The sequence below is a fragment of the Lolium rigidum genome, chromosome 5 (assembly GCF_022539505.1).
Source record: "Lolium rigidum isolate FL_2022 chromosome 5, APGP_CSIRO_Lrig_0.1, whole genome shotgun sequence".
Classification (NCBI taxonomy): Eukaryota; Viridiplantae; Streptophyta; class Magnoliopsida; order Poales; family Poaceae; genus Lolium; species Lolium rigidum.
The window spans coordinates 40721044-40744766 of record NC_061512.1 but is presented as its reverse complement, the minus strand read 5'-3'; the positions used below and the strand labels follow the sequence as shown (position 1 = coordinate 40744766).

Genomic DNA, 23723 nt, shown 5'->3' with positions numbered 1-23723 from the left:
AACTTTCACCTTCGAATGTGTAAAAACATTTTTGTTGCTTGTTTGCACTGACCTTTTTCTTGAGCCGGAACTAGGCAGAACCATATCAATGGCCATCGAAGTGATTGGCTTCCATGGTTACTCCCCGCGGCCAGCTCGTGAGTCTTGACTCGTGAGCCTGTTTCTTACAGGCCCCAAGACCTTTCATAATGGGAGGTTCTTAGCACGGTATCATAAGCAAAAAAAAAAAAATGTGGCACCATAGTTAATGAGGAGAGATAGTGGTGTTGTATCTTATGCAACCCTCGCACAAAGTCATATGCAAAAAAGAGTGGCTAGCCCAATCACATGCATACATATCATAAAAATCATTAAATGTAGAGCTAATCCTTAAGATGTAATGCATTGAAGCCATTGTCTCTAAACACATACCACTACCTAGAATAGAGCACTAAGATACAACCCATTATAAAAGGCCTAAGGCACGACGCGATATTCCGTAAACGTCATGGGCAGTAGGAACTTTGGTCGTTTCACTGTTTGAGGTTTCTTCTTGAGATGTTTCTCCTCTTCATTATGGCGTAGGGTCATGAATATAATTCATCCACACTAACACATACTCCCTCCGTTTCCTTTTAATTGACTCTCCTGGTGGTTGATTTTGTGGTCCTCCCTCTAGCAGCACCAAAGGAGAGCGGGGCGGTCACCTTTCATGCTCTCATCTGGTTCTGAAGTTCCACTGGTGAGGGGCAAACACATGATCGAGATCTGGTCTTCTCTCTCGTCTGGCGATGTCCATGCGTAGCAGATGGCTATTGTAGCTCATCCGGGAAACCGAGAAGCGGGCTCACCAGCTTCCCGTTGTCTGATCAGTCAGTTCAGCAACCGAGAAGCATGGTACCGCACTCGGAAGTACCTTCCAATGGCGCTTCGCGTTGCGTTTTTCGACAAGATCAAAGTTCAGAGTCGGACTACTAATTGGCCTTGTGTTTATACACGCATCGGATCAGGTGGACTGCTACGTACATGGGGCAACACGGAAAATCATCTAAGACTGGCAGCAACTGAATGTGCAGAAAAGGGTAGACTGTAAGGACTAAGGAGCATGAGCAATTGCATGTCACAACTCCTGTCAGGATCCATGAACAACTGTCAGTCCATATATCCCCATCTCAGGGGCCACTCTATATGCTTCTTATCATCAGGATACCATCAAGACCTAGATAATCAATTGTAATGTCCAAGCCTCCAAGACCATGCTACTAGTATCGGTCGATATAGTCCCTAACAAGTGGCAAATTGATGGCCCCAGGAAAATAAATACAAGATCCACATTGCTTGCCCCCTGCACCCTTGCAGCATTGCATGTTCTGAGTTCATGGTTCTGTCAACTCGTCAAGATGGATGGATCAGCTGCACCTAAACTGCACGTTGCTTCTCTCCCTTGTCACCTATAAATCTATCAGCTTAGCACCGCCATCTTATCATAAGTTCATCCACATGCCAACCACTACAACACCTAGCTGAGTACCACCACCTGATACAAAGTCTCTGAACTTTGAGCCAACAAAGAGAAGCATCCATGGTTAGCGCCAAGAGGCTTGCTCAGCTGGCAAAGAAGTGGCAGAGGATGGCGGCTATGGGGAGGAAGAGGATCATGCAGACTACATGTCAAGGACCATGGCTGACAGGTGGCACGAGGCGATAGGCGGGGAAGACCTCCATCGCGTGGCTGGAGTGCTGAGTTGGAAAGCGACAGAGACGAGCTAGCGTGTTTGGGTGTGGTTGAAATACTCAGGTGCCGTGTCATACTGGGGCATGATTATTGTAATAGGAGATTGAAAACTTCCTCTCCCGAACCTACCTGCTTCCGTCCCTTCCCTAATCTCCTGATTTCCCTCTCCAATCCCCTCTCCTTTGTATCAAGAGTGAATCAAGGACGTTACAATTGGTATCAAGAGCCAGAGTATTGCTGCGGAGATCGGTGATTGGACGGATTTCGCGAGAATTTTTTTTCTCCTGATCGTTTGGGTGCAAATCGGTCTCCGATTTGCGCAAAGCTTCCTTCGGGAACACCCGCGATTGGTCGAATCCGCTCGATTTCGCTCCACGCACGAGCTGGCTCCTCGAAGGGTTCAGTTCCAGGTCGAGGAGACGCTGACGAAGTCGATGGGTGATCTAGCGACGCATAGCGCCGGTCTAGAAGAGTTACTCAAGCAGGTCGTGGACCGTATGACGGCCATGGATCTCAAGGTGGACTCGATCCAGGAGCAGATGGTTTCGAACGCGTCCCGGGCCGATGCGTTGGAGGCGCGATTGGCGGACGTGGTGCCCCCGTACACTGCGGCTGGCACGGCGTCGGGGAAGGCCGCGGTGGATAACTCTGATGGTGTCGGCATCCACGCATCTCCACACGCGCCCTCGACGTTTTCGATGGAGGCTCCTCCGATGCGCACTGCTGCGTCGGGCTCCGGCCTCGGGTCAGTTGACCACCGCGATGCACATCTACGCCGGGGTGATGCCGTAGGTATCCTTGGGAACCTATCGCGTGCCCCGGGAGCAGGTACTAATCCACACCACCAGAACAATTCTGGAGTTCATAGTGTTTCTGTTCATCATGATCATGAGGAAACTTATGATAGACTGGAGTGTCGTAGTCGATCTAGTAGTCATTACAGTCCTAAAATGGAGTTTCCCAAGTTCGACGGTGAAAATCCGAAGTTGTGGCAGCAAGAGTGTGAGACATATTTTGAGTTGTACCATATTTTACCTGCTCTGCAAACTCGCTATGCCTCATTAAATTTCAAGGGCACTGCTGCTTTGTGGTTGCGCAATGTAGAAGCTAAAGGAAAAATTGAAGAGTGGGGAGAAATGTGTAGGCTGGTCCATGAGAAATTTGGAAAGCATAAATATGAGCAGTATCGTAGGCAATTGCGTCAGTTAAAACAAATGGGTACGGTATAGATGAGAGCTTCTTTATAGATGAGTTCATAGAAGGACTTAAATCTGAGCTCCGATCTATAATTCGTTTACACCTTCCAAAGGATCTAGATACTGCAAGTTTGTTGGCTATGTTACAGAAAGAAGAGCTGGACAATTTGCCTAAAGCTTATTCTGACAAACAATACAGAAATACTCATAGAACTGATCGTCCTCCTCGTGATAAGTTTGGTGGCAAACCTGAAGAGAGTAAGAAACAGGAACCCAGTAAGTGGGAGGACAAACTGGATGCTCTTAAAAGTTACAGGAGATCCAAAAATCTTTGCTTCACATGTGGAGAAAAATACAGCAGGACACACAAATGTCCTGAGCAAGTGCCATTACACGTCATTGAAGAACTGCTGGATGTGTTGCCGGGAAGTTCTGCCTTTAACACAGATAGCAGTGACTCTGAACCAGATGATCTGATGATGCTTTCAGTCGTTTCTTCGGCAGAGCAAGGACAAGTGGGTAGCAAAACTAAATGCACTATCAGATTGCCAGGCACAGTGGGGAAACACAATCTGCTGATCCTGGTGGATTCAGGCAGTGCTTCTTCTTTCATCAGTCAAAAGATGGTTGACAAATTGCAATGCTCCACCATTTCTATGCCTCCAATGAAGTTCACTGTAGCAAATGGAGCTCCGATGCATTGTGTTTCCTTTGTTCCTGATTTGAATGGACAGTACAAGGTCATTCGTTTCAGCACTCAGTAAATGTTCTGCCACTGGGATGCTATGATATGATTCTTGGTAAAGATTGGTTGGATAACCATAGTCCTATGTGGGTGCACTGGAAAAGGCAAATTCTGCGTTTTACTCATAGGAAACGCAGAATTACTTTGAGAGGAATGTCGACATCACAACCTTCTTGCAAGCCAGTCTCTGCTTCCAAATTGAAGGGTATGCTTCGTAGGGGTGCCTTGACACATGTGGTACAGATCAGTAACAACACCTGTGATGGCATCTACGCTCTTGGGGCTGATCCTTCTTCAACATCCAGTCCTGCTGATAGTGCACCAATACCTGAAATCATTGCAACACTGTTGACAGAGTATAAGCATTTATTTGAAGAACCCAAAGGCTTACCACCTAGAAGAGCACATGATCATCAGATACCTTTGTTACCAGGGGCTCAACCAGTTAAATCCAGACCATATCGTTACACTCCTCAGCAAAAAGACGAAATTGAGCGTCAGGTGTATGATATGTTGTCTAGGGGTATTATCCAACGCAGCAGCAGTCCTTTTGCTTCACCAGTACTGTTGGTGCGCAAGAAAGATGGTCAGTGGCGCTTCTGTGTTGATTATCGTCAGTTAAACGAGCTGACAGTTAAGAACAAACATCCTCTTCCAGTCATTGACGAGTTGTTAGATGAACTGACTGGAGCTACTGTTTTCACGAAGCTGGATTTACGATCAGGATATCATCAGATCAGATTGGCTGCGGGAGAAGAACATAAGTCAGCATTTCATACCCATCACGGCTTGTATGAGTTCCTTGTCATGCCCTTCGGCCTCACATCGGCGCCAGCAACTTTCCAGAGTACAATGAATCAGATTTTGGCTCCTTGTTTGCGCAAGAGTGTGCTAGTTTTCATAGACGACATCCTTGTCTATAGTTCTTCTATGGAAGCTCATGTTGTGCACTTACGAGAGGTATTTCAGTTACTGCACAAACACCAGTTTTACATCAAACGAAACAAGTGTTCGTTTGCACTTACTGAACTGGAATACCTGGGACATGTTATTGGGGCACAAGGTGTTGCCACTGATAAATCCAAGATACAAGCAGTAAAAGATTGGCCAGTGCCTTCAAATGTCAAAAGTTTGCGTGGATTTTTAGGTTTGACAGGCTATTACAGAAAATATGTCAAACATTACGGCATGCTTGCACAACCTCTAACTCAATTACTGAAAAAAGGAGTGCTCTTCATTTGGGGCCCTGCACAAAAGGAGGCATTTCATCAATTGAAGCAAGCAATGATTACAGCTCCAGTCTTGGCTCTTCCTAATTTTCAGTTGCCCTTTGCTTTGGAGACAGATGCTTCGAATAAAGGTATTGGAGCTGTGTTGTTGCAGGCAGGTCACCCTGTGGCTTTTCTCAGTAAAGCTCTCAGTCCTCGAAATCAGACATTATCGGCTTATGAAAAGGAATGTTTGGCCATTTTATTTGCTATTGACAAGTGGCGTCCTTACTTGCAACATAGGGAATTTGAAATTCATACTGACCACAAAAGTCTTCTCCAGTTGGCTGATCAACGTTTACACACTCCCTTGCAACATAAAGCGTTTGTCAAATTAATCGGATTGCAGTTTAAGTTGGTGTACAAGAAAGGTACTGCCAATGCAGTGGCTGATGGGTTATCTCGACAAGAACATGACCTGGCTGCGGTCAATGTCTCCACTGCTACTCCTGCTTGGTTGGACAACTTACAACAAGGATATGAGGATGATCCTGAGGCTAAAACACTGCTTACGGAGCTCAGTCTAACCAAGTCCAATGATAGGGGCTATAAATTACAAGATGGTATTATCCGCTGGAAGGATAGAATTTGGGTGGGCAACAATGTGTTGGCTCAGCAACACATTCTCCAGGCATTACATAGCAGTGGCATGGGAGGCCATTCTGGAGCCTTAGCAACTTATCACCGAGTTAAGCGATATTTTGCTTGGCCCAAGATGAAGGAGACAATTCAGAAGTATGTGGCTAGTTGCACTATTTGCCAACAAGCTAAATCTGAACATGTGAAAGTGCCAGGGCTTCTTCAGCCACTTCCAGTACCAACTGAAGCCTGGCAAATCATTTGCATGGACTTCATAGAAGGCTTACCGATATCCAATGGGTATGATGTTATATTGGTGGTAATTGACAAATTCTCTAAGTACAGTCATTTTATCCCACTGCGTCATCCATTTACTGCCTTCAAAGTTGCTCAGGAGTTCATGAACCACATCTATCGGTTGCATGGTATGCCAGGGATGATAATCTCCGACAGAGATCGTATTTTCACCAGTCGTCTATGGCAAGAACTATTCCGGCTGGCTGATACCACCTTACACATGAGCTCTGCATATCATCCGCAGACGGATGGGCAATCGGAGCGACTAAATCAATGTGTGGAAGGTTTTCTTCGCTGCATGGTGCATTCTTGTCCGAAGAAATGGGCAGCATGGCTCCCTCTGGCAGAATATTGGTATAACACATCCTTTCACTCAGCTTTGGGACGCACACCATTTGAGGTACTGTATGGATATCCTCCTCGCACATTGGGTATTTCAGTTAATGATTGCGCATCAGCGGACCTAGAGACATGGCTCAAGGAACGAGCAACCATGGTGGATGTTATCCGGCAACATTTGCTGCGAGCACAGCAGCGAATGAAACAACAGGCGGATAAGAACCGCAGTGAACGTGTCTTTGAAGTTGGAGATCAGGTGTATCTCAAGCTGCAACCGTACATTCAGCAATCGGTGCAGGTTCGTGGCAATCAGAAGTTGGCGTTCCGCTTCTTTGGCCCGTACAAGATTCTTAAAAGAATTGGTGAAGTTGCTTATAAATTGGAATTGCCATCTACAAGTCAGGTGCATCCTGTGGTTCATGTCTCCCAGCTCAAACGCCACATTCCTCCTAACACAAAGGTGAGCTCCTCCATTGTTGCTTTGGATCCTCTACCTGACAAGCCGATCGAGCCCTTGCAGATAATTGAGCATGCTTGGGTATCTACTGGGAATGCATCGGCCTCTCGTGTACGAGTTCGCTGGAGCAATGTGGTACCAGACTTAACTACCTGGGAAGATGCAGATGATCTCTGTCGGCGTTTTCCAAGAGCTCCTGCTTGGGGACAAGCAGTTCTTCAAGGGCGGGGGAATGTCAAGGACCATGGCTGACAGGTGGCACGAGGCGATAGGCGGGGAAGACCTCCATCGCGTGTCTGGAGTGCTGAGTTGGAAAGCGACAGAGACGAGCTAGCGTGTTTGGGTGTGGTTGAAATACTCAGGTGCCGTGTCATACTGGGGCATGATTATTGTAATAGGAGATTGAAAACTTCCTCTCCCGAACCTACCTGCTTCCGTCCCTTCCCTAATCTCCTGATTTCCCTCTCCAATCCCCTCTCCTTTGTATCAAGAGTGAATCAAGGACGTTACACTACAACAGCGAAAAGAGCCACCGACTCACCGAGGAGTGTTGCGCGACCACCTCAGTAGCGGCAAAGGGGCACTGTGTGGTATACACCTCTGAAGGGGTCCGGTTCGAGGTGCCACTGGCGTACCTCAGCACCGCAGTCTTCGGCGAGCTCCTGAGGATGTCTCAGGAGGAGTTCGGGTTCGCGGGTGGAGACGATAGCCGGATCATGCTGCCCTGCAACGCTGCCGTCATGGAGTATGCCACGTGCTTGCTTAGGAGAAATGCGTCCGCAGAAGTTGTGAGGGCATTCCTGAGCTCCATAGCAAGACCGTGCCGCTTTGACAGTGGCATGATGGCGTCATCTGTAGAGCTTAGCCAGCATATAGGTATTTGTTAGTTTCTGAAGAATGGCAGCTAGCTACTATTCCTTGTTCTAGGCACCATTTTTGTTCAATGGAAGATGGAAATATGAAGTTAGTAGAATTGATATAGAACAAAGATTCATGATGAAATTTGCAATCTTTCTGGTCTGGAAAAATATGCAGTTCAACCTTTTATTTCAGAGACAGTACATAGAGACTAAGCTTCAGTAATACGACTATATTTGTGTTAACACATTGCTTTGAACTATAAACAATTCGTGATGCTGTTTTTGGAACTATAGAATGTCACAGGAGCTTTCGTATTACTGAAGAGAAAAGCAAAGGGTGAATGGGCGATACATTCAAGTACGCATGCCAAATGGGTCTTAGATATGTTACCAGCTTGGAATTAGGTGAAAGAAAACTTCCATCAAACAACAATGTCCGCTAAATAACTAGTGACACCGGAAATCTAGCAATTGTATGAGAACTAGTTACAAATAAACTGAATGCTCCTAAATAAAAATCTCAGTTTTGTGAGGATTAGGTTATGATTTCAAAACAGACCATATACTTCTTTCTTACTGACTTAAAAATCAAAATGGAGGAAACAATAGTGAACTGGAGACCACATGAGATGCTGGACGTAGAGCAAACCATCAACCAAAGAAACATCAACCACTGTTGAGCAAGTGGATTCAGGCAAATGCATGCATCTGGCTGATCAGCAACCAATCTGAGACTGAAGGTTATCGGCAACCGGTCACAACCATGAACGAGTCAATTCAGAGCCACTTGTCCCTGATCATTGACACTGATCACATCTCAATTCTCAACTAATCCACCCACATCTGAAATGTGGAATTTGACATGATATGCGAGCCAACTAATGGTTTGATGATACCTCTATTTGGATCCGGCAGGCTCCGAACATTTGGCCCACCACAATCTAATCCAAATCTACAACACTGCATGTGCTGATCCCATGGCCTTGTCCCTTGCCATCTTTTCCAACGACAACTACACTTCACCATCAAGATGTCCTTTCTCTCGGCTATAAATTCAGCAAATGGCTAAGCTCAACAGCATCAGGTCGTTCCACCACCAATTGAGCATTACACCATCGATTACTCACTTCTCCAAATTTACAGCTGAAGAACAAGATCACGAACCAACCATGGTCAGCGCCAAAAGACTTCCTCAATTGGCAAAGAAGTGGCAAAGGATGGCATCACTTAGGGGGAAGAGGCTGACTGCAACAGCCAAAGAAGATGAAGAGTGTTGCACCTCTTCAGCGGTCAAGGGACACTGCATCGTGTACACAACCAATGGGAGGCGCTTCGAGGTACCATTGGTGTATCTCAGCACGATGATCTTCGGTTAGCTCCTGAGGGTGTCCCAGGAGGCGTTTGGATTCCCAAACGATGGCAATATCGCATTGCATTGTGATGCCCAAGTGATGTAGTATGTCATGTGCTTGCTCAGGAGAAATGCCTCTGCCAAGGTTGAGAACGCGTTGCTCAACTCTATGGTGACGTCTTGTAACTACACTGCACAATGCCATCTGTTGGATCCAGCCAGAAAATTGCTGCTTCTAGCTCCTGAAGAACATGCACCCCGATGCAGTGCCTCTGTTTTCTGTAGTTTACCTGGAATAGTGTAGATAGTTAATATAGGCAATAGGAGAAAAAAAAATATGCATTTTTATTAGGTGCAGCTATGGCATAGGAAATAGGATTACAAGTTGGCAAGGGACAGACACGGTCATGCGCTGAGAACATGACATGCTAACTGAAGGTGTAAGCAGTAAGCCAAGATATATAGAAATGTAACCTTATTTGATTTCTATAGCAGTGCATGTTTGGATGGTTATTTGGAGATCACAATGTGATGGCATACTGACCTTCTTAATGGCTAAGTAAGAGGCCAGCATGATAAAAAAATCATTTGGGTTGCTTGCTAATGGAACTGGAGATGATATATCATCACACGCTGTGTCAACCGGCGGGGGTGAAGTGGCTAGCTTGTCCTGGACGCCAATCTGCCGGTGGAGAGGCTGGCGACGGGATCTGCTGGGCGCTAGAACGAGTAGCGGATGCGGCGGGGAAGGTGGCTGGGCGTGCGCTGCTGGGCGGCGGAGCAGGCGGCGGGTCGGGCGAGGAGTGACGGCGGCGGCAACACGGAACATCCATGGGAGCGATGCGAGTTGGAGGAACTTTCCTGCTGACTTTTCCATCCAAACGTTTCCTTCGGGATGGCATTTTGCCGTAAATTGAGTCAACCATAGGGGCAGCTCAGTGTACCGATTCGGTTTAGAGTGGAGAAGCTCGGGAAACTCTCGAGAAGTAGGTCGTGACCAGTTTTCGGGTATAGAAGGAAGTTGGGCTTCTCGGTAGGAATAAGCTAGGTAGAAGCTGGAGACTTCTTTTGGGCTTCAGCTGTGCACCACCTCGAAGCTGTCCTAGAAGCCCAAAAGAAGTCACCCTAACATGCAGCCCACATGCCAATTTGCAACTGGTCAGTATGGCAGTAGCTGCATGCACTGCTGATTTGCAAGCAAAGCACCGAAAATACACTAGATACTACTACTAGATGATCCTGCACTTGCCTGGATTGCGCACTGACAGCTCCATGCATGCACTCCACCTTCCTTTATAACACGTGTTTTTCCATCATCTGCAAATTCAGGAATTGGAACAGATTATCATTTGGACCATCAGTTTTATAAGTTTTAGTCACAGATTGTACAAATCTAAAGCAGTCTAGCAGGACTCAGTACATGTGTGTCATGTCATTATTAGAGAGAGGTTTCCTGTTCTCAATTTATTCTTATGTTGGACTAAATAAAAATCTAATTAAGAAATTAAAAAATAACTGGAAAGTTTGCATTGCAAATATAATACATGCATTGGAGCAAAACAGTCAACACAACACACATCAGACTATCGGAGTCATCAGCTTCAGCATGGAAACATGACCACTTCCAGAGGAAAGGAAACAAAGGTTACTTCAGGACAGTTATGCTTCTAGTCATGTACTCCCATACAACAACGACATTAAAGCCTTTTCTCAATCAAGTTGGGGTAGGCTAGATATGAAACCCAACGGAAACATAAGGAAATCAAAACAAGGAGAGAGAAAAAAGAACAGGTAAACTAAGATTTGAGCACAGATCGCTGATTTCCATGCGGTCCTACCAAGAGCCAAATCTTTAGGGACATTCCAGTCCCTCAAGTCTCTTTTTACCGCCTCCGACCATGTCAACTTTGGTCGTCCTCTGCCCCTCGTATTTTCCATACTCTTTAGAATTCCAGTGGTGCTTCTGGAGGTTTTCGTTGCATATGACCAAACCACCTCCTGTACTCCCATACCCTAGAAGAAATGAGAAGCCCAAGCAGTCACCATGTGATATGCTGGAAATGAAACAGATCATCTGTTGGACCGACACCAGCTTTGATGGACTCTTCACAAAGAATAGGCTGATAAGGAGCATGAACAATGCACATCACAGTGTTAGGCATCTGTCAGGAGAAGTGCATAGATAGCGTAACGCTGAAAATGTACTCCTTGTCATGTACTAATGTACACAAAAGAAATAAATTTCAACAGCAGAAGCCACCATGTGAGATGTCGGAGATCAAAACAGATCATGCGCTAGACTGACTGAATCTTCACAAAGAATAGACTGATAGAAGGATGAACAATGTGCATCACATGTCAGCTATCTGTCGGTGCTGCCAGACATTGTTCAATCCTTGAATCTGGAACCATCGCTGTACCATCCTCGCGTGTTGCCGATAGCCATGTTCTCGACACGCCTCTTGCCCCCAATGCGGTTCGGTATGGCAGCCAAAAATGATAAGAAAGCAAACCAATGCCAACCAGTTGCAACTATAGGCTCCAGCACACACCAAACATTTGGCCCCACCACAATCTAATCCGAATTAATCATACTGCAACATTGCATCCACAGATCTCATGGCCCTGTCCCTTCCCAACTCTTCTCAATGACGACCACAGTTCACCATCAAGATGTCCTTCCCCTCGCCTATAAATTCGGCAAACAGCTAGCTCAACACAATCACTCAATCAGCTCATCTACAAACTGAGCATTCAAACATCCATAGCTCACTTCCTCAAATTCCAGCTGAAAACACAAAGACCGAGAACCGACCATGGCCGGCGCCAAGAGACTTGCTCAATTGGCAAAGAAGTGGCAAAGGGTGGAAGCACTTGGAAGGAAGAGGCTCGCAGTGTCAGCCAAGGAAGATGAAGGTTGCTGCACTTCTGTACCAACCAAGGGCCACTGCATCATGTACACGGCCGATGGGAGGCGTTTCGAGGTCCCTTTGGTGTACCTCAGCACAACGCTTTTCGGCGAGCTCCTGAAGATGTCTCAGGAGTTTGGCTTTGCAAGCCATGGCAAGATCACACTGCCTTGTGATGCTGCAGTCCTGGAGTATGTCATGAGCTTGCTCAGGAAAAATGCCTCCCCCAATGTCAAGAATGCCCTGCTAAGCTCTATGGTGACATTTTGCCACTACACCGGCAGTGTGGCGCCGGCTGTTGGAGCCAGCCAACAAATTTTCTGTTTGTAGCTTCTGAAGAACATGCATGCAGAATTACAGACCCTGATTCTCTCTTCAATTTTGTGTAGTTTTCTGGATAGTGTAAGATAGTTAGATAACAGACAATAGGAGAAGGAAAATTGCATGTAAAGCAATGTGATCATCAAAGCAACAAAGCAGTATTATTTTGGCCAACCAGAAGTTGCTGGCTTGCAGCCATTCTTCTCTTACATTTGAGTTCGCATGATACAACTGTGCAAAGGAGCAACAATGGTTGTGACTATTTTTAGATGTCGATTGTTTCATCCTGCTACACAGAGTATACACAAGTTTCTTTCCAACCTATCATCTAAGCCAGACCACTAAAAAGGTCAAAAAATGTGAATTTTTGAAATGATCAGGTGGTACAGGAGCCATTTTCAACAATGAATTTGTAGGAAAAAAAATTTAAAGACCATCACTATATGAGGTAATGAAGTAGGATAAAAATCACAAGATGGAAGACAAAACAAGCTTTATTTAGGAGTTTAACAAAGTTTTTTTGGCATAGAAACAACTGATGATTAACTATACCGAATACCGAATGTCCTCCAACTCATAAAACTTCACAGAAGGTAGTACGCCAGAAAAACACGCAATAAGAAGTGTGTCGGTCCAAGGTTTGGTGCATGCCTGTTATTCACAATCTTCAGGAATGCAGCTGTTAGAAGGCCAAAGGAAAGTGCAGAGAAAGAACTAAAGAGTGGTTTCCACATGCAATGCTACAAGTCAGGCAGGCCATCAACAGGACTGAGATATGACACTGTTCATACCCAATCAAAATGTAAAAAATACGCATTAAAGTGCAATCATAAATATAACTAATTCAGTATATCATCTGCCAAAGGAAAACTATTGACAACTGAACGTGCTGGCTAGATTTCACTATCACCCCTGTCCAACGGAGGCCTCCGGAAGCGCCAGTGCATAGCGGACGGTTAAAGCGTGCTGAGAATGTTAAGAGGGGTCGTGGTAGACCAAACTTGATATGGGAGGAGTCCGTTAAGAGAGACCTGAAGGTTTGGAATATCGACAAAGATTTAGCCATGGACAGGGGTGCGTGGAAGTTAGCTATCCACGTTCCGGAACCATGACTTGGCTTCGAGATCTTATGGGTTTCAACTCTAGCCTACCCCAACTTATTTGGGACTGAAAGGCTTGGTTGTTGTTGTTGTTGTAATTACAAGGATTGTCTGCCAATATATCATCGCACAATAGCTAAAGAATTAAGTCTCACTCATTCAACTCGTTTGCCTGGGGTTCTCATGCTGCTTACCCACTAAACATGTCACTGGCGGTGCACGGTTATGTACCCAGCACACACCAAACAGCTAGGCCCAAAGCAACATGTAAATGTAAATAACATTGCTTTGATCAGCTTGCGACATTGCACGTACCAGACTCATGGCCGTGTCCCTATAGGCCTTTACCCAGTAATCAACTGCATTTGACAGGCCTCCTACTTCTCGTCAGCTATAAATTATTGGTCCAGTGCCCTCCAAACACCATCTTCTAAGACAAACAAAGCATTGCAACTCAGGTAGAGTCTCCAGTCCCGCCTTTCAGAAGAAAGAACTGACCATGATTAGTGACTAGAGAATTTCTCAACTAGCAGAGAAGTGGCAAATGGTGGCATCCCTCAGAAAGCAACTTGCCATTATGGTGACAAAAGAAGCCCAAGGGTGCTCAATGGCAGTGCCAGGCAAGGGTCACTGTGTCATGTACACAACTGATGGGACTCGTTTTGAGGTGCCGTTACCGTAACTTGGCACGCTGATCTTCAGAGAGCTCCTCCGCATGTCTCAGGAGTTTGGTTTCGTCAGCGCGATGGCAGGATCACGTTGCCCTGTGATGCCATGGTGATGGAATACATGATGTACTTGCTCGGGAGAAATGCTTCAGTGGAGGTTGAGAAGGCATTCTTGAGCTCCATGGCGATGCCATGTCACTATGCAAGTTGTATAGCACAATCTCTGGGTGTCAACCAACAAGGCAACAAGTGTCTGTGGTAGGGGCTAGGGTTCTACCGAGTCTAGGGCGGAGGTTGTAAGGGTGGAAGTGAGGGCGGAGAGGCTGGAGGGCTCGGCTCCGGCGGCTGGGCGCCGTCGCGGAGGAAGGAGGCGGCGGCTAGGGTTAGGTGCGGCTGGGCGCAGGGGTCTCCCGTCTCCCTTCAGGAGACGAGACAGTATGATACTGAATATTTGTCTGATTAATCACGAAGGGGTACAAGTGTTTATATAGGAGGACGGCCTCCTCTAAACCCTAATTTACTTGGGCTAAGCCCCTAATTTACTTGGGCTAAGCCCACAACTAGCCACTAGTGTGCTTCTTGCGTGTATAGGTCAGCCCGACCATAACATCTCTCCCCGCCTTCTCAAACAGCTCGTCCTCGAGCTGAACTTCTGGAAACTGCTGGCGGAGATCTTCAAGCTTCTCCCAAGTCGCCTCGTCCTCTGGCATGCCTGTCCAATGCACCAAGACGTGCCAAATACCACGGCGCTGCTGGGCCTTCAACACGCGAGCCACACTCGCCGGGGCAGGCTCGAGGCGCCCATCCGAAGTAGGTGGAAGAGCTGGTGGCGCAGAAGGAGGGTCGCCACGGTAGGCCTTCAGGAGGCCGACGTTGAAGACGTCGTGGAGGCGCGAGCCCGCGGGCAGCTCAAGACGTGTAATGTCCCAGGTTTAGAGACGATCGAGGGGTAGATTTTAGAAAGGGATGTGCATTGCATTGTAAATTACGGGGAAATTTCGCGCTTTTAAAACAAAACTGCATCGAAGGGGGACAGGTTTCTCTCTCGACATCCTACAGGGTTAGGGTTTCGAGAGTGCGATGAACTTGTTCCTACTTGTCTAAATTAGGGTTTTGAGAAGAGAGAAGTGGAATTGCATTAAAATCATAAGTTAAGTGATTAAATTACAAGTTAGGTTGTTTGAATGAATTCAAACCAAATTTGAATTTGAATTTCAAATTCAAACATCAAATGATTATCACATAATTCAAATTTGAGATAACTTAACAAATAATTATCATTAATCAAGAATATAAATAATACAACAATTTCATAAAGCTCAACAGAGAGAAACTTGAGCTTTATTGATAATCACACACATACTACATTGTCTTTACAATATTCAGATTTGAATTATTGAATTACAACACATTACAAGAATTGAAGAAATAGAAAATGTAAAAGGAAAATTACAAGTTATTTAAATGACCTAAACTACATTGTGATCTTCATGAAATTCCTTGATCAAAGATGATCTTGAGTTCATCTTGAGCATCTTTTGGATCCCTGCACACACACACACAAAACCAAACAAGGAATTAAGCCAAGTGGCAAAGCCACTTGGCAGGTTAGAAGAAAACTGGAATAGAGAGGATATGATCAAGCTGCCGAGCTGATCTCTCCACAGCTCAAGTCCCAAGCTGGACTTGCACACACACACAACCAGGCTGCACACAAGGTAGTGTGCATGTGTAACAACACACAAGACCAGAGTGAGTCACCACAAGCTGCAGGTAGTGCTGTCGACCAACAGAGCAAAGCTTGGAGCATATAAAACTTGCCACAGTAAACCCTAGATCATCCCATCGACAGAACTGCACTGGTAAGCCACCAAGAACACCAAGAACAGCTTGAACAGGAAGAACAGCTTCACTGTTCAACCTGCTCCATCACACCACTGAATTAAATCAAGCTTCACAAGCTCACCAGGAGGAGCAGGGCAAGCAAAGCAACCAAAAGATCAACACAGAAGCAAACCCTCTACACCAACCCCAAATTCTAGGAGCTGGAGTGAGGTATACCAAGCATCATGAGCAAACCATGGTTTTGCTCATAATTTAGCATACTCATGCATCACAGAAGCAAAAAGGGTATGAAACCCTGGATATCTCATCATTTGGTTACTAAACCAATTGGTGCCAGCAAGTACAACTAAGGCTAGAAGGAAATCAAACCAGGGAACACTGGTTGTGACCACACAGTGTCACAACCAAAGAAATCCAGCATGGATTTAATCCTATGTAGCCACCCAGATTCACCAAGCACCTATTAGTCTAGCTAAACCATCAGACTGATAGGCAACATGTGCCTATCTTGTTTATCAACACCAAAGCCACTGGTAATTCACCAAGTAATTAGCCAGTGAGCATCTATTCATCAAAGTAAGCCAACACTGGTGGGAGCCACCCTGACAGCAAGGAATTACTGTCAGGGTTACCTCAACCACTTCACAGAAGCCCACAGATAAGCCATAAATAATTATCATTACCCAGATGGGTTCAAAAAGGAGCTAGGGTACCCAACTGATGTTGGCATCCCTCTAGCTTCACTTCAACAATCTATATGATCATTACTGCTCAGCAGTTCACATCAATTATCCACTCAATCAATAAAGGCAACACAGATAATTGATATTAACAAGTAAACTATGAAACAGACACTTGCTAATGATCCAGTGGATTACTGCAAGCAACAGCAGGCACTGGATCAGGCACAGCCTACACCAGCACAAGGCATGGTGATACCAGACACCAAGATAAGCACCAGTTAGCCACAGTAGGAAGCACAGCAGTTAACCATCAAGCTAATGATGATTAGATAATCATCAGAGCTTGCTAACTCATGCTACTGATTGCTACAAGCCAAGCATAGCATCATAAATAAATCAGCCACTGAAGAATTACACACAAGTCTTAACTGAATAAACAGATACTGAAGTCATAATCATATGATTGTATCCAGAAGCACATCAAAGGCTTGATGAACCACTGGATCATGATAAACAAGTAAAGCACTTAGTGCTCATCACCTAATCATACAATTAAACCAACAGTAATGCTCAATTGAGCATACTCATGAATTTGAGCACAAGGAACAGCATACCATTGCCCTGGCACTTGCCAAATTGCAAGTAATGCACACAGAACCCAAGCCAGAGCAGCAAACATGAACACACTTGATATCTAGCTAGCTCAGTAACAAGAACAGAGCCACAAAGAGGGTATTAAGCAAGAAAGGAGAGCATGGCAACCAGTTAGACTAGAAATTCTTGCACAGAGATATGGCAGCACATCACACCACAATAGCACATGCCTTATGCAGGCAAGCACAGCACAGTAGTAAAGCTAGCATGAGCATGAGCATCAGTACAAGCACATGAACTAGAGCTAGGCCATGGCGGCAGCAGAGCACCAGCACAGCAAGCATCTCCATGAGGATGAGCAGCCGCGGCCTAAGTCAGAGGAGGGAGAAGAAGAGCAGGCAAGAGTGAGAGAGAGGAGGAGATCAGAGGAGGCGCGTACCTGGAGCAGAGCACCGGCGTGCCACGGCGGCACGGAGGCACAGGCCACCACGGCAGCGCCAAGCCGCGCCTGGCCTGGCGTCGCCGAGCAGGGGCGCTCCAGCACCGCCACGCGCCTGGATCGACGGCGGGCGACGAAGCGCCAAGAATCGCCACGGCCAGGGTCGCAGACGAGATGAGGACGCGCGACGACGAGGATGAAGACCGAATCGGCGCGGACCATCGTGTTCACCGTCGAGCGGCGGAGCAGATCCACCTGATCTCGCCGGCGGCGACGGCCGAAGATGGCCGGAACAAATCGAAGAAGACGGCGGCGACGAGAGTCGCCAGAGCTCGTTAGGGTTAGGGATTCGGACACGCGAGAGAGAGAGAGAGAGAGAGAGAGAGAGAGAGAGAGAGAGTGAGCGGGTTGGGCCGGACCAGGTGGGTCGGCCAAACCTAACCCGTTGGGCCACCTGACAGGTGGGGCCCAAGGGCAATTTGGACTTTTCACAATTCAATAAAAACCCAGAAACTTTGAAATTCAATAGAAAATTGATAAGAGCTCTAAAAAAATAATTAAAAATATGGAAATAGATCAGCATAAAATTCTCTATTTAAATAAAATACCAAACAGAATTTTTGAAGACAATTAAGAATAAATCTTATTTTGATGATTTAAATAGTAATTTAAATCACACATATTATTTTCAATAATGAAAATAAGTCCATTAATGCATTTGGACTTTAAAAACACCTTGATAATATTTCAAGGTTGTATTTATCCTAAATAAAGAATCTCTAAATTATTCTTAGTAATTACCTCTCACATAAAATGATAAGACATCGGAAAGGGGGGAAACAAACCCTAAAAATGAAAAGCATGCATAATTGCTTCTTTAACCATTGCCCTTATCGGACAATGATGCTATTTTTCAGAGACAGAGGACAAGGGTCAGTCCATACCTTCCAACTGCAAAACTTTGCAGTGTTCAGGCAAGTTCATCACTTGCTCATGTCATTTGAGTATCTTTATCAAATTACTTGCAAAGTACTATGATTATCACTATTGCATAAAAACCAAAACCACTATTTTCATAACTATGAATATGACTATGTGGTGGGCAATGGAACCATGGATTGTGTTGATATGGTGGAGGTTCCATTGCAAGGGTTTATATCCATTTAGGATTAAACAACAAATGTCGCCAGTGATTCTTGTGCCGTAATACCCGTGTTAACCATAAGATCTGGAATGGGACGGACTAGTCAATCGTATTTCCACCTCTTGTATATAAACGGATGCGCTTACCGTAGCAGTTGTATCTGGCGGAACAACCGGAGGGTGGGGATCCCACTCTAATTCCCCACGGTAAAGCATTGCTTGCCGTAGCAGTTGTGTCTTGCGGAACAACCGGAGGGTGGGGATCCCACTCTAATTCCCCACGGTAATGCGGTCTATGATGGGTTGCAGCTACCGGCGTAGGAGTGTATGGTAGAGCCCAGCACTGTCGTCGTGGTCGAGGTCCACCCTGAAATCTACGGGAATAATGGGACCGGCGTGGACCCAGGGTCGGGGCATGCAACAAAGGGTGGGTGTGCGAGGTAGCGGAGGAATATGATTGACTATGACCTTATACCGGGCCTCACACCAAAGGAAGTGTGGACGGGAAAGCTGCCCGGTTGGCACCAAGGTTAAGATCTCTTATGGGTAAAGCAACACACCTCTACGAGTGTAAAGAACCGTGACTGTCACTCCCTGTTCCGGGATGAGGAACTGCGAACGCGGCCGGAAAGGAGCTCCATGAAGTTCTAGTAAACCGGTGAAGGCCGACGGACATAGCTCTTTGGAATAAAAGCAATCTCTTGAAGAAATGTTTATCAAAACTTGCATTGGTATTAGACTTTCCGGTCTAATATCGTAGCTAGAGCATTAAACACCTCTTATCTATAATGAACTTGTTGAGTACGCTCGTACTCATACCACTCTTAAATCCCTTGCTTAGATTGTCTGAATCGTCTGGAGGAGGACTACGACAACAATGAAGGAGCCGAGATCATCGGCTATGAAGAACCAGACCTCTCGGGAGGTATCGAAGGCGTAGACTACCTCATAGTCTACGGATCCGGGGAGGCTTCCGGAGGAGATCAAGCCTAAACATCGCGAGTAGTAGTAATAGCCGAGCAGCCCGAACTCTTAGGATTTAGCTGCTCGGGAGAATAAATGTACAACTTAATGAGACATCTATATTGTAAGCTATGTTGGGTTCACCTCGAACCCAGGAGTATCCCTTTTAGGACCCAAGAGGAGCTCCGAGACGATATATGTATGATTATTGTAATATTAAATGAATGAGTTATGGACCTGCTATGTTCTGTTGTACTACTCTGAGGGATGTAATATTTGCGGAATGGTACTTCGTGAATGTTATATCAACGACTAGCATACTACAACATGCAGTGGTATGCAGGGTCACCACAAGACGGTAGGCGAGCGTGCTGATGCGCTCCAGCACACGGAAGGGACCGGCGTAACGAGGTCCCAACTTGCGCCTGGAGCGCGGGTCCAAGGACTGGGTCGTCCGGTGAAGAAGGCGTAACCAGACCCAGCCGCCCACCGCAAACTCCGCCTCGCGATGGTGTGCATCATAGTACCTCCTGGCCAGTTGCTGAAGTCGCTGGCGCGCCTCAGCCAGTATCTCGTCGCGAGTACGCAGCAGTTCATCCGCCGTCTCAGTACGGGCCGTGCCAGACGCATAGGGAAGCATCGCCGGCGGTGGCCTCCCGTAGACCACCGCAAAGGGAGTAGCGTGCAGCGCGGAGTGGTAGGACGTGTTGTAGCAGTACTCGGCCCACGCCAGCCAGTCCACCCAAGCTCGTGGACGATCCCCGGTGATGCAGCCGCAGGTACATGGCGATGATCTTGTTGACGACCTCGGACTGGCCGTCCGTCTGAGGATGAAACGCCGTGCTCATGCGGAGCTTCACGCCCGCCAACCCAAAGAGGTCCCTCCAGACGTGACCCGTGAATCCAGGATCACGATCACTGACGATGGAGGACCGAAACCCATGGAGGCGAATGATGCCGTCGAAGAAGGCGCGTGCCACGGACGCCGCCGTATAGGGATGGCCCAGGGCGATGAAGTGCGCGTACTTGGAGAAGCGGTCGACCACCGTGAGGATGACGGACTTGCCGTCAACCTTCGGCAGCCCCTCGATGAAGTCCATGGAGATGTCCGCCCACACCTGGGACGGCACGTCCAGCGGCTGCAGACAAGCCCGCCGGACGGAGCGTCTCCGTCTTGTTCCGCTGGCATGTGACGCACGCCCACACCCAGTCTCGCACCAGGGCGCCATCCCCTGGAATGTAAAAATCAGCGCGGAGACGGTGCGGGGTCTTCTGGACGCCCTCGTGACCTGCAGAATGCGCCAAGGACAAGGCCTGGTGGCGCAGGTCTCCATGATCCGCACGAAGATGCGGCGCCCATGGAGGAGTAGTCCCTCGTCCAAGCGCCATGGCGCGGCCAGCTCGCCGTCGGCCAGGCGCTGGCGCAGCTGCTGCGCATCCGCAGCCACGGCAGTAGCGCGGCGAACCTCGTCGATGAAGGCGAAAGATGGCCCGGAGTGGATGCAGAGGGCTGCACCGACCGTGGGCACGTCCGCAGTGTCGTCAACGTCGCGGCGGGACAGGGCGTCGGCGACTGTGTTGAGGCGGCTGGGGCGGTACTCGACGGTGAAGTCGAAGCCGAAGAGCTTGCTGATCCACTGGTGCTGCGACACGGTAGAGAGGCGCTGATCCTGCAAGAACTTCAGGCTATAGTGGTCCATGCGCACACGGAATGTCCGGCCCCAAAGATACGCCCGCCAGTGGCGCACCGCCTGGACCAGCCCGATCAGCTCGCGCTCATATGCGGCGAGCTTGTGGTGGCGTGCGGCGAAGGGGCGACTGAAGAAAGTGAGTGGACCCTCGCCCTGGTGAAGGACGGCGCCGAAGCCAATGTCGGAGGCATCGCAGTCCACCACGAACGGCTCGTCGAAGTCCGGCATCTGAAGAACGGGGCCCTGCGGCTCGTCGAAGAGGTCGCCGTGCTGCTGCAGTAAGTCGGCCAGGAGCGGATGCGCCTCGTCAAGCGCGGCGGCCATCAGGTGGAGGTGCGGGGACGTGCCAGTGCTGCCCACGCCCGTCCAGTGAACACGGCGGCCGCCCTCGCGCCAGAAGATGAGGGACGGCACATCGAGGTCCCACAGGATGGGACCTAAGGTGCTCAGGAAGTCGAGGCCGAGGATGAAGTCGTAGCAGCCCAAGTCGATGCCGACGCAGTCGATGGAGAACGGCTCGTCGCCTACGAGCACGGGAACCTGTCGCGCCACGCCCGGCACGTAAGACGGTCCCCGTTGGCGACGGTGACGCTGTACTTCTCCGATCCCGCCGGCTGGAGAGCGAGGCGGCGCATGGCGGTGTTGGACAGGAAGTTGTGCGTGGAGCCCGTGTCCACCAGCGTAGTGAGACGCTCCCCATTGATCGTCACCAGAAGCAGCATCGTCTTTGCCGTCTTGATGGCCGCCATAGCATGAAGAGAGACGACGAAGGCGGACGCGTCGACCGGCGCGTAGGTCGTGACACCGGCCTCATTGACGGTGGCGGCCGCGAGCTCGGCGGTGAGGGCCTCAACGTCCGCCTCGTCAACGGTCTCCAGGTAGAAGAGGCGGGCGCACGTGTGGCCCGGCGCGTACTTCTCGTCGCAGTTGAAGCACAGCCCCTGGCGGCGCCGCTCAAGCTGCTCCGCAGCCGTCAGCCGCTGAAGGGGCGAGTCGGTGTAGGAGGGCCGGCGGGCGCGGCGGCCGGCGCGGGCGCGGCGGCCGGCGCGGGGCGCGGCGGGGCGGCGGGCGTCGGGGCGGGTCGGAGCGCGGGACGAGCGCTGCCACGTTGCGCGTAGACCTGCTGCATGGCGATGGCGCGCTGCTCGTAGGCCCGTGCGTAGTACATGGCCGTCCGCAGGTCCGCCGGCTCGCGCATCTCGACGTCGACGCGGATGTAGTAGGGGAGGCCGCCGACGAAGAGATCGGCGCGCTGCCGCGCCGAGACGCCCGGGGCATGGCACGCGAGCGCCTGAAAACGGTCGGCGAAGTCCTGGACCGTGGTGGTGAAGGCGAGGCGTCCCAGCTCGGCGAGGCGGCTGCCGCGGAGGGTCGGCCCAAACCGCTGGAGGCACAGGTCGCGGAAACGCTCCCAGGGCGGCATCCCGCCCTCGTCCTGCTCGAGGGCGTAGTACCAAGTCTGCGCGGCGCCCCGTAAGTGATAGGAGGCGATCCACGTGCGGTCGGCGCCGAGCGTCCGCCGCCCCGAAAAACTGCTCACACCGGTTCGGCCGGCTCGGGGGTCGGTGGCGCCGTCGTATGTGGCGAACTCCAGCTTGGTGAAGCGGGGCGGCTGCTGTGCCATAGGCGTGACCCCGGGGGCGCCCTCCTGGCGGCCCGGGTTGAAGGACGTACCCTCGGCGAAGGGGGTAGCAAACCCGCCAGGACCGCCAAAGGTGTGGGCGGGCTGCTGAACCGTCGTCCGCGCCGCAGTCTGAGTGTAGACGGGTGACGCGTCGGTCCATGTGGGGATTGGCGAGGGCGATGGCGGCCACCACGCGGGGCGGCCATTGCTGGCGGAGGCGGGCGGTGTCGGGGTGGCGGACGGAACCGGAACGGCGGCCGGTGGGGGCGGCGGGTGCTGGCCGGCTTTGATCTCCGCGAGCTCGAAGCGGATGGCGCGGAGACTGTCGGCGAGGTCCGCCAATGTAGCGGGCAGGAGGTCGAGGCCCGTGGGGGCGGCGGCGACGGCCTGGATGGTACTGGCGGCGGCGGCCCCCTGGTCTCCGTTGGCGGCGGCGGCCCCCTGCAGCGCGTGGGCGCCTGTCATGGCGGCGGAGGTGGCGGGGGTGGTGTTGGTGGCGGCGGCGGACGTGGCGGCGACGGGGTCGACGGGGGGCTGTTGGAGCCCATGAGACCTAGGCAATCTGATACCAAAGTGGTAGGGGCTAGGGTTCTACCGGGTCTATGGCGGAGGTTGTAAGGGTGGAAGTGAGGGCGGAGAGGCTGGAGGGCTCGGCGCCGGCGGCTGGGCGCCGTCGCGGAGGAAGGAGGCGGCGGCTAGGGTTAGGTGCGGCTGGGCGCAGGGGTCTCCCGTCTCCCTTCAGGAGACGAGACAGTATGATACTGAATATTTGTCTTATTAATCACGAAGGGGTACAAGTGTTTATATAGGAGGACGGCCTCCTCTAAACCCTAATTTACTTGGGCTAAGCCCCTAATTTACTTGGGCTAAGCCCACAACTAGCCACTAGTGTGCTTCTTGCGTGTATAGGTCAGCCCGACCATAACAGTCTGTTTGC

The 23723-nt window shown here is 49.3% G+C and overlaps 2 protein-coding genes across 2 annotated transcripts; both read left to right on the top strand.

Moving 5' to 3' along the window:
* The first annotated feature begins 1374 nt into the window (after positions 1 to 1374).
* LOC124655883 (auxin-responsive protein SAUR36-like) lies at positions 1375 to 8831 on the top strand. Its single transcript, XM_047194712.1, has 3 exons — positions 1375 to 1638; positions 7116 to 7471; positions 8599 to 8831. Exons 1-3 carry the CDS (start codon positions 1562 to 1564, stop codon positions 8829 to 8831), a joined length of 666 nt encoding a protein of 221 aa, XP_047050668.1. The 5' UTR covers positions 1375 to 1561.
* A 2722-nt stretch (positions 8832 to 11553) lies between these two features.
* LOC124653933 (auxin-responsive protein SAUR36-like) lies at positions 11554 to 12082 on the top strand. Its single transcript, XM_047192991.1, has one exon. The coding sequence runs from the start codon at positions 11623 to 11625 to the stop codon at positions 12043 to 12045; it is 423 nt and encodes a 140-aa protein (XP_047048947.1). The 5' UTR covers positions 11554 to 11622; the 3' UTR covers positions 12046 to 12082.
* Positions 12083 to 23723: the final 11641 nt, after the last annotated feature.

Coding starts and splice junctions, on each gene's coding strand:
- LOC124655883 (XM_047194712.1), top strand. CDS start 1,562: ATGGTTAGCGCCAAGAGGCTTGCTCAGCTGGCAAAGAAGTGGCAGAGG. Junction 1,639..7,115: donor ATGGGGAGGAAGAGGATCAT/GCAGACTACATG, acceptor ACACTACAACAG/CGAAAAGAGCCACCGACTCA. Junction 7,472..8,598: donor AGAGCTTAGCCAGCATATAG/GTATTTGTTAGT, acceptor CCAAATTTACAG/CTGAAGAACAAGATCACGAA.
- LOC124653933 (XM_047192991.1), top strand. CDS start 11,623: ATGGCCGGCGCCAAGAGACTTGCTCAATTGGCAAAGAAGTGGCAAAGG.